The following is a 15,623-nucleotide window of genomic DNA, read 5'->3' as shown; positions in this document are numbered from 1 at the left end:
CTATAGAATAATCTTGAGAAAATAACACCAAGTCCCAGTCATTAAATAGCATCCTCTATGCTGACCACCACATTCCTGAGTGTGTGCACGTGAACGTCATCGTTATTCCTGTGTTTTTCCGTGCAGCTTACAGAACGCTCGTGCAAAGGCGCCCTCCCTTGCCTGTGTCGAAGCCCCTCTGGTCACTTACCATCGCGCAGGGCAGCAGAGTGGAAACACAGCAATCCTGGCACTGCCAATACGCACTCTGAGTTCATTCACCGTAGAGCGCACCAGTCTCCCTGTTCCATCTGTCACTCTTCTCTCGTAATCCTCTGCTCCGGTAAGCGATCGTACTGGAGCAGGAGACGCGTCTTTGCTCAAAACATTGTGAGCACTTGGAAAAAAAACCCCACTGCAATAGGTTTGTGTTTATAGTGACTGAAAGGGTAATACCAGTATTTATCAGGCTTGTGGCAGTCATAAGAGTTCTCCAAAGCCTGCAGACAGTCTCTTTAATCTGAGACATTAGAGGCGATTTTCTTGTCTACCCTCTGGTATTTTAGCAGTTTCTTTTCATTGTGTTTATTATTTCTATATGATCATGAGTGTGCACTGTTATGAGTCCAGTTTAGCTTTATCTTATTTACTTTTACCAGGTGTGCTTGTCTTTGTGGTGAAGTCGAGCATTTTAACACTGGTGTCTGACTTTCTTGCTTTTCGGGAAACCTCAGATGGCCATTGTAGCCCTGTAGCGTGCCACTTGATTTAGTAGTATTTGTATATTGAACATTCACCATACATGATAATGTCACTATACTGTGTGCAGGCTAAATATAAACTCAAATTTATCATATCATGCTGTTCTTATTTGGGATTTTATTGCTCACAGCAGCTAAACCCCCTTTTATGTGGTTTATTTATTTATTTATTTGCAAAGTATAAGGGGACAATAGAGCATTCTGAAGTAATTACACTGACAGCAACAGACATGTAAATCAGACGAGACGCTAACCCACTCAAGTCTGATTGGACTGGAAACATCTCCCCTTGCTTACACCTCTGACATTCTGACATGCATTTGGCCAAATTGTGATGCAGCTTCCCCAAAAACAATGCTTTTCTCACTCCTCCTTGACTTGCGTACTTGTTCTCTCGCCCTGCCATATGTCATAATAGGCTGAGGCAAATCACTTCCAGCTTAGAGCAGATATAGTGATTGTATCAAACTGACCCCTAACAAGCTGTCAGCTCACATTTGATAAAGCATGCATCAGCTCTGGGCAGCCTGGCATCCGTTTGGACAGTCCAGACAGGTCCTACTCAAGCCATGTTATTTCTCTTAGTTGTCTGCCTCTCCGTGTTTTCCCTGACAGTTTGACTTGTTGTCTCATACTAATGATCGAGTGGTTTAGCAGTTTGATAGGGACTCAAGTGCAGTGTTGGACAGTCAGGAGGTGTCTGCTCATTTCATCATGGACAAACAAGCCTCTCCCTCTCTCTTTATTTCTCTCTTTTCTGGTTATTAAGTCGGATCCTGCTGCTGAAATCTTCAGTTCCACAGTTACCACGTAGAGGGAGCCCGTGCGTGTTGAGAAACCGAAGCGTGGAAATGCTGAATGAGTGAGAGTGTGTGTATGAGAGAGGGAGGGAGAGAGAGAGGTGGACGAAATCAAATCGTAGGGGAGTAATAATGTCAAACAAACCAGCAGCAAGATAATCCATTCGGACTGTGCGCCAGGTTTAACAGACTCTCTTTTTGTTTCGGAGCAACTTCGGACAACTCGATGGGAACCGCTGACTGCTCGGAGCTGCGCGACAAGTTGCTGTTGGAGGGGTTTAAAAAGAAGGCTCACTATTTTTAAATGGGTACAGAGAAATTTCGGGGGGCGTGGACGCGAGAGGAGCAGAAGCAGAAGCAGCAGCAGAGCAGCATGTTGGCTCTTGGCTCCAGTTCCAGTGTGGTGATGTGCCGCCTGGAAGAAGAAGAAGTGGTCTGCGCGTAGACGGAGCGGTTGGACGCGGAGCCCTGTGATTGTCAGGCGTCGGCTGCGGACTTTCTGTCATTTTGAAGATCTTTTGGTATTATTTGAATTTCGCTTGCTGCCGTTTTGGCGACAGAAAAGGACTTAAGGGGAAGGAGCAAGAGCTGTTAAAGGCTGCCCCGGCGTAAGGAATGAAATCTGGCCACGCTACTGCTTCAATGACAATTTCTTTTTTTTAAATATATTTGTTTAATGGAAACGTAATTATTGGTTAAGTGGCTGCACATAGTAAGTCACCGTGGGCTGGTAAAATCGATGATCAAGTAACGTGGCTTGAAAGCTGCCCTCAAGTAATCCCCAAGGGTTCTTCATTTGTAGTTTAAATACTGACAGGTGTTTGTCATTCAGACTGTGTCAGAAAAAGTGTTTTATTCAGTCGTTTTTTTCAGGATTTCATCCACATCAGACTTGGTTATGGTAACCAGACCTTTGGAATGGCTCGTGCACAATTATTTTGATCCAGTTATTTGCGCCTCTCACGCTCAAAGGAAACGCGCGTTATATTTGACCACCTTACAATGCGTTTGAAACGCGGAATGGGAAAGCAACGATCACTTTAGCGTCTTCTAGCTCTTGAGTTGTAGCCAATTTGGCAACAGGCAAAATGACAAGCAACGGACCTGTCATCGTCTACGAGTGGTTGAAGACCCTCCAGCTTTCCCAGTATGTCGAGTCCTTTGTGGATAATGGATATGACGACCTCGAGGTTTGCAAACAAATAGGAGACCCCGACCTGGATGCCATCGGCGTATATATCCCTCATCACAGGCAGAGGATTCACGATGCTGTGCGGAGGCTGAAGGAGGAAGCCAAAGAGACAGCCAGTGGACTGTATTTCACCCTTGAACCCATGCCACCCGCGGCCGAAATTTATAGCGGGCACCTGGTGGAGTGCGAGTCTAAACTGCGGGGATCCAAGTCTTGGACCGAGCCCATCAGTGACCGGGTTGGGCGAAACGGCGGGTACATCGGGGCGCAGAGGAACCTGACCCTGGGCAACAGGAGGGAGCTGATGATTTACCCCAAGCTCAAGCTGAAGATCATGATCAGGGATAAACTCATCAGAGATGGCATCAACCTCGCCAAGCCGCCGTACTCTAATAAGGTAAGAGGAACCCTGGTGAACTCTGTGACCTCATCAACTTTCATCAGTTAATGAAAGCACAAGATATACAGGCAATCATGCAAACACATACTTTAAATTAACCCGCTTAACAAGCAATTTAGTATGATGGCCACTAAAATGTAAGCTTTTTTGTTTTTAGGCCTAAATAAGTCTTATTGAATTTTACTTCACTGCCATTATCAGGTGAAAAATTACAGCAGATTTAAGAAACTGTTCACAACAAGAGTCAAAGAAATCAGTCAAAGCCGAAAGAGTAAAGCTTTTTAATCTAAACATGGAATAAATCCTTTCCGAAAGGGTTGTTTTGTAGTGTGCCTGAGATGCTTGTGGCAAGGAAGGCCTGTCACATGTTCACATCATCCATCATTTGGTTGAAAGATTGCCCTCTGTCAGCTAAAAGGTGTTTAGCATATTTCAGTGACGTGTTCAACGTCATCTAAAGAGCTGAGTCACAGGCAAATGTCAGTGTGATGCCTAAACATTTTCAGGACCATTGCACTTTGCAGAAGTGTGAGTACTTGCTGTCATTGTGAATGATGGGAGTGAAGTTGCTGCGGATCGATAAGAAGAGAGTAGAGCCTGAGGAGCTTTCACCCTGTCTGCGATTCCTTGTGGGGAGGAATTTACACCCTGATTATTAATCCACTCTGACCTCACCTGTCCCCCGACTTGCTTCGGCATTCAGTGTGGGTGGATCAGCCAGACCCATGGGGCTCAGGCCTAGCTCTTTGCCTTGATGAATTGGCGGCGGGCTGTCGATTGCAGGTGCAGTAAATGAAGAGAGCCCAGCTGGGTAGGCTGTTGCTGTCCGGTGAGGAGCCAGACTGAGAGGGCCTCTTGTTTTCACAGGGCTGATAGTGACCTTTCTTCAGAAGTGTTTGAATCATATGCCTTACCAGCTGAGAGGCCTCCACTGAATTACTGCCGTTTGCATAGAGCGGGGCTTTTTGAGAGGAGCACAGCTAAGAACTGACCTGACACTGCACGGGCGTCTTTAGAGGTCTGTTCTGTCGTAACATCAGGCTTGTTAACTTGTCAGCAGAACAGGCAAATCAGATACTCGCTGCTGAACTATTACAACTGAATTATTTATCTTTGTGGTCGCCAGGGACTTCCGCACTTGATTTAGCCACTTTTGAGCCTGTTGATTAAGTATTTTGAGATGTTGAGTGAGCCTGAAGAATTAAGGCAGAAACAAGTGCAATGAGTTTGCTCTGAAAATGTGTGGATTTGTAGTAAGTCTTCATGCTTCTAAGGGCCTCTGTATTTCTAAAAATCCTGGTTATGGCTTGCAAATTTATTTGAGGGTGTGTTCCCAATAACGTTTTTTATTATCTAGTTCCAGTCAGACGGCAAATAATCCTGAAGCTACAGAGTTAATGCAGTTGTGAAAATGTTGATGACTATTTCTGGCTTAACACATGCGTCTACCGTTTATTTTGTAGGATCTAAACTTTGGTATCATGCTCGGTATTCAGTATTTGCTCGCTTCCAAATTGGCTTTTTGTAATTGACAACAGTTTTGTATTTTGCATGCTTTGTAAGCTCATTTTGTCCGTTTAACCATTTTGGCTAACTGCGAATCCCACAGAGATTTGGGATTTGTGAGGGATTAACTGTCAGACTCGGCCTGTAACAAAGTGTCGATTCCAGAGGGTTAAACTATCTTTCCATTTGAAGACCGTATTTATTTAGAGCCGGCGCTCTGGCATTGAAGCTTTTGAGGGGAATGGGCAGGTCAAGGTCTTTCTGCTTCCCTCACTCTTTCTGTGTGTGCGCGTGTGTCTATGTGCATATGTGTAGCCCTGCAGTTTCAAGTTGGCTCCAGCCCAGTTCTTTTTTTTTTTTCCCTCCTCCACATTAGGAGTGAGAGGAGTGTGGGACATGGAGCTGTGACCAGCTGATAGAGTTTGACTGACTGAGCTGTGATTGGTCTGTAGATATCTCTCCTCGCCCTGCCCTTGAGATGAGATGTCATCCCCAGTGGAGACTGAGACCAGAGATACAGACATAGGGCAATTACAGGACACACAATGTCAATCTCAAGGGATGGTCATTGTGTAGCATAACCAAGATCTCCATCCACGTTTAAACCGTCCTCCGTGCTCTCAGCACTCGGATTTTCACGAACCATGGCCCTTGGGTACTTTGCAAGCAAAACCATAGGCGATATAAGGCACCGAGATTCATAAATCCTCTCTAGTGTGTGCTGAATGTTTTCATGGGAGACAACCCATTATCAAACAATTCACTGTAAGGGCTCTGCTGGGTGTAATAAATACCCGTGATCCTTATCAAGGCCGCGGAGACCTCTTGTCTGAGAGCGAGAATATTATTTCTTATGATGTAAACAAACACTTGTGCCGTCGGTTGCACATTTCTCGATTTCTCATCGGGGAACAAAACAAGCGGCGAAGATGCTGCCGCCGGTTTTCTGGTTGTTGAATGCGCAGCAGTTATGGAGTTAATGTTCATTGTTTTGGTTGAAAGATTGTGAGACGTTGATGGAATAATACAGATTATCATTTCTGATGATCTGACTTGTACGTGTTTAATTGCTGCTTTGTTTTGCTTCCAGTAAGGGGCGCAGCACATGTGGACAGGATACAGGCAGCTGACATGCTTACATCCATACAACTGTAATACCAAAATGGGGGGAGGTGGGGGGGGGGGGTGCATTGATGTACAACTGAAGTATTTGAGGACATTTGAAGATTTTGTTTACCTGTTCTTTTTCCTTTTTGCACAAGACAAATAATTGCAGTAAGCAAATACAGTATTTACCTAAATCCCCCCCCCCATTGTGTCCAGTTGCTCTATTTTCTAATCCAGTTCTTTTAACATAATTTCTTAAATTTCTCAACCATACTGGATGTTTCGGGTTGAAGCGTATGGCGCCTTTTCAGCGAGCAAAATTTTTCAATATTGATGTACTGGCCGCTCGGTGCCAAGTTACGGAGATGTGTTCTCATGCTGATCTCATCCAGAGGCTGCTGCTTTCAGCACCAGCAGACATAGTCAGTCATAATAGCGCCTCTTTGTTAGCGCTGTGTGTCAGGAGGAAGCAGAAGCTAAACACTGGGAGATTCTCCATTGTTTGTATGGAAGCTGATGGAGCCACATGTCCTTTCACTACTGGTCTGTTTTGCATTCCCAATTTCCGTCCATTGAAACAAACCGCGGAGGCAAGTGTCCAGCATTGTGCTGATGGGTGGATGATTTTAAAAAATACAAAAAAAAAAACCTTTGGTATCATTCAGAGAAAGATAGAGTTGTAAATAGATGGGCACATTGTTTTTGAATTCTGGTGAAGGCTTGGTGGGCGTTTTTTGGTCAGGAACGGGCTGTCAAGTTGTGGGGGAAAGTTAGCTCTGTCTGACCCCCACAGAACAGCTGATCACATGTAGCGGGTGCCACAAGTGACAGGCCTGCAGCCTAACTGGCCTTAAGAATGTAAGAGAGGCAGCAGACCATTAGAGGTGTGGGGTGGTGCTAAAGAAAAAAGAGAGATGGCCTTTAAGAGGAAGTTCATCTTACATGACAAACACTCACCTCACTTCCTGTTTCTGTACTCTTATCTCTGTTATTATCCCAACACTCTCACACAGCAGGAAATTTGAGTTCTGTTTAAGGTGACTGCCTGTTGGCCCGCTGTGGCCGTTGATGGCCCTCGGGCTTCACTGGAAAGCTGCCAAGATCTGGTGGGAAGAAAAAAAAAAAACGAAAACAATTTTAATGAATCATCAGCGCTGTCAGATCATATACATTTACCGGCCAACTGCCAAATGCGGTTAAGACACAGAATTTGGCTTGCATAAAAAAAAAAACTGGCACAGATTTCCAGTTAAGCTCCCATGCTATGTAGCTGCTACTCTATCCCATAATGACAAATATGTGCAAGGAAAACTATTGATTTGACATTTTTCCCAAATGAGGACCCTTTTCATCACACAAGTGAATGCTTTTGTAGTTTTTGTATTTTTTTTTCCCTGCAGAATACTTTCAATCTTTGTTCATCAGGATAAGACGGGCTTTTTCCCGCAATGAAGGAGAAAGCCTCGGGTTTGTCTGTGTTCTGCTGAAAGCACTGTTTGCTCAGTTCTTATTAAAAGCTCCTTAAAGGCATAATCAACCAAGGACTCATAAAGGGGAAGTCATAAAGAAGTCAAGGACCCACTCTATTGTCCTGAGAGGACAGAGAAAGTTAATTAGCAGAGTGAGTTCCTCTTAACATTATATAGCGTGTCAGGGTTATATGATTGCTCACATTCCCAGCAGAGTGAAAAGGACTTATATGCACTCCTATAGTTGCTCCTTTTGTAAACAACTCATGTTTGGAGACCTCTATAAGAGTCTATGTAAAGCTTAAACTGAATGCATCGCTTTCAGTTCCTCTTCAAATCAGTTTGATAAGCAGATTAATGGCCATCACACAGACCTTTTCACCTCACAGTGTGTGCCCTGCTGGATCAAAACACAAAGCTGTCATGTTGATCTCGCCCTAGACGATAAAACAGGCTGCACACCTCGAGTCTTCTTCTGGATCTTGCAGTCGAGTCGTCTTCTTTTTTTCCTCATCTTGTATTTTAGACGGCCTATTGATTCAAGCTCATGCGCTCATCTTCCCATTTGTAAAAACTGCTGTGTGCAATAACTCATGAGAAATTTAGCACATCGTACGGTCTTGCCCTGCCATTCAGCCAAAAGCAATACCTGCAAAAGCAGTTCGGTCCAGTATTTCGAGAAACGTTATCACTGCAAAGAGATTCGCTGGATAGGTTTCAACTTTTTGTGCTGTGAGTCAGAGAGCTTCTGTCTGTCCCTCTGTCAGAAATGCTGAACCACCCATCTCCTGGGAGCATGAGCAAATGTGGGAAAGCAGAATTTACACTATATATGCAGCTGGCAGTCTCATTTTAGCAGGAAGGAGCGAGAAGAGCTTGTTCCTACTGCGCTTTTTCTCACACGATCAGCTAAATTTTAAGCCACTTTTTTTTTCTTTTTTCCTCTCTCCAGCTACATGAACTCGATGTGAGCTTGAGATTTACAATTCAACAGAAACACACTGAACATTCTCCAATTAACAGGAGTCGTCATCAATGATAATCTCAACATTTAGACCTTCAGTTGGTGTTGAAGGATTGGATTTCTGTCCTCTGCTTTAAAGCCCCCCTTCTTCACTCTTCTGAGATGTGTTGTATTTAAGTAACATGTGGAGACGTGCAGTATATATGTATCACTTAAAGTTATGCGGTCATGGTAACAGCTTTAAATAAAGCAGGCCTCGCTGCCATCAGGGCCATTTCATTTTCCACAGCGTGCTGGGGGACGAGTCCCGATGACACACATTCATGACAGATGCATTATCGGAGCTATTCTGGTCCAAGGTTCAGCTTCCCGACAGCATGTCCAGATGACATGCATACTATGTTACCTGCATCGGGAAAAGATTGCCAGCTGCATTATAAATACTAAAGTATGTTTGGCTTCTTTTTAGACTCCACTTTCTACCTTTTAGTTTGCACATTTGCAAACTTATTAATTTCGTATACTTAATTTTTGCTTTTAGCGTCAATAAAAGTCTTACTGCTTGAGTCTAATGGGAGTGTTAAAACTGCATTTTTAGCTGTACTGCAGGAACCTCATTAATAGTGACTGTTTAAGCCAGGTGGGAGAAAGAGACTTTATTTACATGCAAAGTTTGACTTGGGGATTAAAAGAAAATGTCTTGGCACCTTTGGATCCGAGCCTTTAAAGCTTCCATATAATTTATGGTTTTGTGCACATAAGGCAGATTCATTGTCAGCCACGGCAAACAGAAACTACATGCTCGGTTGCTGCTGTAACACATTTCTTCTCCACGTCTTTCTCAGTGCTGTGCAAATGCAAAATGCACTAACAGCTTCTTGCTTTCATCCAAAACGTGTGCAGAAGCATAAAGCAAATCCTAACGTAACAGAACCCTGTTATGTTTGCAGTATATGTGCACAATAAATGACCCTGTAGTCCTGACAATGAAGATATCAAGCCACCCCCCCCCCCATCTCCCCAACAGGATGGCAAGACAAGAGAGATGACAAGAGAGCAGGCCGGAGCATCTGTCTGTGTCAGGATCCAGATTGCACTCGCTTGCAAATCAACATGAGCGCACATGTTTTCTATCCCTCTACATCTCTATTTTCCACACACTCATTACTACAATCAAATTGGTTGCCTCACAAGGGGTGAATTTTCTTATAAAAAGTGACACATTTTACTAGAAATGCACAACCACACTGTTGGATATTAAGTGCAATCTAGGGCTGTCACTCATCTCAAGTACAGATTTTTACTGTAATGTCCTAGGTGGTCGTGTGTGACCTATAGTCCTTGGAAAAAGAGCTAATTATCCAGGACTCCCACACAACTACGAACCAGAAGATCACACACTAAAAGGGCTGTGTTAAAAAGTTACCATGGAGACTAACAGAATGATATTTAAACATTAAACCAGATGTTTCATCCTGTAATCTCTGTAATACATTGCCAGGAATGGCAGGTTTAAATGGCAAACACAGAGGTTGGGATTATCACAGTAATGCTATAATTCTATCTGCAAAACGAGCGCCCCCCCGTATATTTAAATGTTGCTCAAGCTTTTGGTTAAGCTGCTTCCTCGAACACTGGTGTTTCTGAAAGTTAAAATTCATAAAGCTGAAGGGGGGCAGTTCAGCAACGAATGAGCTACAGTTTGGTAAATCTGTATTTTATCAACTGGTTCCTAGAAGTTAAATCTAATGGAGAATTATGATAGGAGTCCCAGTAATGACTATTTTTAAAGTTTGCCGCTGCAGTAGCTTGCTTTGCCCAATCAGCAGTCCGTAAACCAAACATCACATTTAAAATTCCAAAAAGCTGCAAATCCTTTCTTTAGAGAAACTGAACATAGAAAAATGGATTTTAGATAAATGGATAGCCGCCAGCTAATGATTCATATCACATGATCGTGGGCTTATTATTTTCAGTTCGTGGCTTAGTCAGTTTCATCAAATAGTGAATCACGACCTCTTTCAGCAGTGATTTCAGATGTTGACTGTTTCCGTTTTAGAAAGGAGTTAAATCAATCTGTTGATAAAACTGTCAGTTTTTAATCAATTTATTTGCAGTTTTTTTTTAATTGGCTCATCAAATTCAAATAACAGTTTTCAACTAACCTTTATCAGTGCTGGTAATCTGCATGGGTGGGTGAGCTGCAACGGTGGGGGGAAAAAAGAGACATGAAATTTCTTTTCATGAGCCCTGCTCTGCTCCTTTAGAACATGTGACATAGGGCAACACGACTACAATGTCCTAACTGGATAAAATAATCCTCTTTCCTATGAAGAAGAAGCTGTTAAGGATGAACAATGACTGTATTCCTTGCTGAGCACGTGGCTCAGACGTGCATCATAAATCAGAATGATCAAGGTTGAGAAATGTGGTATCTTACTAATGTTAACTGCATCTTAGTGGGTGGATTTCCTTAAGCAGGGTGCAGTTTTGGGTGGGTTAAAGCCCTACTACCTGCAACAGAGCTTAATTGTCTCACATGTAGCTACAGCTTGGCTCATGTCAGCCCATATTATCTTGGACTGTGTTTAAAGGATGTAATGCAGGGGTGTAGAGAGACAAGTAAGGCATGATAGCAGTGACTGTGAGTGTTAGAGAGACAGACAGGAGTGTGTATAATTACCTTGTCTGAAGCTGCTGCCAGCTAGGTGTATGGAACGCAGCGCAACCAACCCTCAGTCACCCTCCCCTCACCCCTTTACCTCTAATTGGTCCATTTCCAAGGCATGAGGGCAGGGCTGTGCTGAAAGCTTTGATCACGGAGACCACACCAGTGTAGATACGTCCCTACCTGAGTGCTTTTGTAGTGGCTGTGCCTGGCAGGGGATTAAGCCATTCTGATCCCACTGAGTGTCTGTCTGCCTGTCTTGCTCTGGCTTCCCTGCGGCTTTACATACCTGAATCTGAACTCTAATTACCTGGCATTTTACTACATTCCTCAAACACACCCACGCAAGAACACTCAAATGCGTACTGTGTATTGTAGCTCTTGTTTTACCCCCCCCAACATATTTCATAGGTACACTCCAGTCTTGTGTGCTTTGCTGCTTTTGATATTGAAAGCACTTGTGGCTTTCACAGCACGTTCTGACACAAATGAGTCTGGCTTTTGTGTAATTGCTCTTTTTCTTTGCCTATATAAACAGAGCTTAGTTTCCGAGAAATTGTCCTACGCATGTGTTGTTTCTTACAGGAGACTAAACAACAAAGCATTCTGATGTGTAGCAAACTAACATATACAATTAATATGCCATTAATTAGTGCACGAAGCAACATTTTCTTTGCTGTTTAATTAATTTTCAATGAGCGAAGGTTAAGCTGACTCTAGCAGTTCTGCCCAAATGGGATGCTGCCGACTAGTCAAACTCATTAGTACGTCAATCCAGACATGCTCGGTAAGGAAGAGTTCATCACACTAATTGCTGGTTTTTGACCTCCGTGTGTGTGTTAGTTAATAGTTCTATTCATTAAGTGTCAATCACTTGCATGGAAAGAATACATTCCACTGTAGCATCTTACAGGCAGTTTACACTCACCATTGTTGTCCTTGTGCACGTTGCACATGCCAGAAGTTACGTCATCACTGTTGGCGCATGGTGCCGTTTCAGCTTGTTGCACACTTTTCAGTTTTGGTATTCTGCAGCAAGACTGGAGGCACGAGTCTGCCATTAGGTCAGTTTGTATAAGGAGTACAGGGGTTTTTGGATTGCAAAAAGAAAGACTGATAGAACAGTCGTGGTCAGACAGTTTTCTTTCATGCCTTAATCTAATGGTATGGCAATGATATGTTTTTTTTAGTCTCCACAAAGAGCCTTTGCTTGTTTAAAACCCCTCAGAAATCAGCGGCATGTAGCTCCACCAGTATAAGCACAGAACAGTATAAAAGGTGAACGTCATCCATCGGTTTCTGATGTTTCGTTCTGGAGCCTCAGCATTTTCACTGTCACCATCTTGGTTTAGAAAAATAAAACCAAAACCGTAACAAGGAGGGGCAGGTCTGACTGTAAAACTTGGTGGTTTCAGAAATGAGGATTATCTGCGGCGTGCTCATTGGCTAACAACTTCTGACTGGCAAGTCGTTAGCCAATGAGCAAGATTTACAAGCTATAATTCAATAGACTTAAAAATGAGTCCCTGAGTGCATCACCAGAAAAGTGTTTAGAGGTCCAGTCAGAAAACCAGTTTCTCACACTTCAAAAGGATCTGACTTTTTTTGGCACTTGGTGGCCTTCTGTCATAGGGCGAGAGGCGGGGTACGACCTGGACAGGTCGCCAGTCTATCGCAGGGCTAACACAGAGACGGACAATGATTAGCACTTTACATGCTTTGCAAGATGTTGCATTTTAAGTTTCTGCAAAGAGAAACGTGCAGATTCAAGCCTGTCATTTTAATCTTGCACCAAAAGAGGGTTAACTCTACACGTAGGTATTTATTGTGCGTAAAAAGTATTTTTGTGAAATGGCTTAACATTCTGGTTTTTCCTTATCAGAGTGTAAATCATGTTCCCAAGAAATATTTTTCTCTCATTTTGATGCTGCGGCTGATGCCTTTTTGCCTGACGTGCACTCTAATGGGAGCTTCATGTGCTGTGGGTCAACAGCATAACCACAGTTTTCTTGTTAGCAGCTCTTTTAAAGAAGGCTTTGCCAAACCAACCACTGTTTACTTTAATAGCCCTTCAGAATTCTTTCCAAAAAAGAAACATGCCTCAGACAGTCTTCACCGATCCTGCTGTATTTTAGGGGAGTTAATGGGGTTGACATTCAGAGGTTGGTCCCATCATCTGAAGAGCTAAGAACATTCTAACCTCAGCTTAACTCTGTAAAAGGTAAATGTGGTCTTAAGTCTTCTATGAACAAAGTTAGGAGAAAACTTGCCTTAACTTGATTTAGCTTCATTTTTAAATGCATCCATCTGAAACCATGTCTTTATTGCAGCTGACCTGATGTGGCTGCTACTGAAAGGCAAAAGCTTGTGTAACCAGTCAGCTTTCTGATAGTCAGCTTTGTTTTAAAGAGGATTAGACTAGTTTTTTTCCCCAACACGGAGGACTTTGAAGAAATATTACAACACAGAAGCTTGTGAAGAGCATTTGAATAATGTTTATAGCAAGAAAAGTACGGACTAATGAGAAGGAGAGCCAAAGACGGGATGGATATGAATATTTCCAGATTCCTCTCACGACACTGATCCCTGTGTGGTAACAGCAGACTGATAATGTGCCCCAAATGGACAGCAATCACAGTGGCATGAGAAACGGTCATCAATCTGGTATCTCACCTCTTTGCTGTGAATCACTGCTGATGTCATACACAAAAGCCAAACAATAAACAGGCCAACTGACAACTCCTCAACCAAACCTAAGTGCTGGGGTCATGCATCGCACGTTTTCTCTGCTCCGCCAAACATCCTCACCCAGTTTCACTTCATTCTCACTTTCTTTCAGACAGTGCAGACAGGCTGAAATACAAATAGACAGACTGGCAGATCTGTCAAACCAAAAGAGAGGAAGAGATAAAGACAGACAGTTGGTCTGACAGGCGGACAAACCGGCACTTTTAGACCGACAGAAAAACTGGAATATACAGAGAGACAAGCTTGATTGACAGGGAGCTAAAATATGTGACGGGCATCTTGAGTCATTAAGAGTATTCTCTCGTTTGAGACTTTTTAATGGAACCCCACTGCTCTCCTACCCATGCGTATAACATTATATTTACAATAGACTGTATTCATCAGCATTTGCAGCTTTGAGTATGAGGCAGTTACACTGATTTCTTACAAGAATGAGTGCTGAAGTTAGAATTTATGGTGAATGAGGGAAGTGTTTATCAATCAGAGAACAAAGTTATTAGCGTGGAAACGGCATGTTTTACATAATTTTGTCACCTGATTTGAAAAAAACATTTTCAGATGGGGAAATGTAGCGCTGTTACCCCCCCACCCCCTTTGGGACCATACACCTACTCGCACTCAGATTTTCATATGGTAGTAATTGTGAGCATGTAGGAAATGTATGCTTTGGATTACATCGCAGCATGGGAACATTTTGTTTTGATCGGTTCTCAGGCGAACGGTATTGTGATGTCAGTGTTATGGTCACTTAGCGTTGTCTGCGGCCTAGAGAAGAAACTGCCCCCCCCCCCCCCTCCCCCCCCCAACTTATGAGAACACACTGCCAGTTCAGAACAATGGACTGAGAAGATTGGGGTTTATTCTCCCAGCAGCCTCTGCATCTCTAATCCCTGTCCACTCCATTTATGAGACGGCTAAATGCGAGTCCACCCACCTACCCCTCCTCAAGTGCTCCTGACCCTCCCTCCCCTAAAACGAGCGATGCCACAACTTCACCTGGTTTTGGTAAAACTTAGGAACAAAACCTGCAGGAATTTTAAGTGTCAGCTACTTACTAGGAACTTCTGTCCTTAAGATCTTTATGTGAAACAGGTACATTATAAGATAAGATTACATTGCTAATACTTCCCAGAACATGACAAAAAGCCTTTACTGATTCCAGTGGCAGTCACTCTTTGGCTTGTTTGGAAGGAAGACTACAATGCTGCACTGGAAGTTTAGGGTAGGGATTATGTGTGGAGGCTGCCTTCATTGTCATGCAGGAATCCCACAGCCTGAGCTTATATCAATTGTTATGTAAAGCGGCCATTGAAATTGTATAATCTGCTTTCAATCGAGTTTCTGATTTGGACATTATGTTGAAATGATATAGAGGAAAGTTAAAGGAAGACATGTGAAAATATGTTACCATTTTTCCCACATCCTTTGAGTACAATGCACTGGCACACAAACTACCTCTTCCTTTCTTTTCCATCATTAGATGTATACTTCTGTAGAAGAAGCCATTCTTGTCCCTCCCCTACAACAGATAAATGCAGGGCAGTCTTAAACATGTTTGTCTAGAAATCAAAGCCACTTTTCACTTCCATGATCATTACCCTGCAAAATCACAACAGAGTGCACAAAGATCAAGCATTCTTGTTGATTACGACGAGGCGTCTCCTGTAATTCTAATCAGGATATTGATGAGGAGCCCTCTTCACTTGGGAGGCTTGAAGAGGGTTTTGTCTTGAAATGGCATTATGTCTTCAGAGGCTCTGACTCGGATGTGTTCTGCACACTGCAGTCACACTAGCAATGTTTTTTATACCTCAAGGGAGAACATTTAAAAACTGTTCTGTACTGATTTTAGTAACTTTACTAGAAATTCTGATTGATTTTTGTTGTCTTTTTCTTGATTAAGTTCCATAATGACTACTTTTGTAGACAGAATAATAGTAATTCATATTCAATTCAATTCCATTTTAGTTAAATAGCACAAATTCACACCAATTTGTCATCTCTAGGTGCTTTCATATTGTAAGGTAAA

At 42.9% G+C, this 15,623-nt stretch overlaps 1 protein-coding gene across 3 annotated transcripts in view; it reads left to right on the top strand.

Annotated features, from left to right (window-relative positions):
• The first annotated feature begins 1,658 nt into the window (after nt 1–1,658).
• Nucleotides 1,659–15,623, top strand: part of sash1a (SAM and SH3 domain containing 1a) — a 165,006-nt gene continuing 151,041 nt past the window's right edge. For 2 of the 3 annotated variants that reach the window (XM_006797045.3, XM_006797044.3), the window contains exon 1: nt 1,659–3,129. In XM_006797045.3, the coding sequence (XP_006797108.1) occupies nt 2,629–3,129 (501 nt within the window). In that variant the 5' untranslated portion in view covers nt 1,659–2,628. The remainder of the gene's footprint in view (nt 3,130–15,623) is intronic. The other variant, XM_006797047.3, reaches the window with a different exon arrangement.

Source organism: Neolamprologus brichardi, chromosome 15, assembly GCF_056152115.1.
Source record: "Neolamprologus brichardi isolate AB-2024 chromosome 15, ASM5615211v1, whole genome shotgun sequence".
NCBI classification, from domain to species: Eukaryota; Metazoa; Chordata; class Actinopteri; order Cichliformes; family Cichlidae; genus Neolamprologus; species Neolamprologus brichardi.
This window is presented reverse-complemented; position numbering and strand designations above follow the sequence as displayed.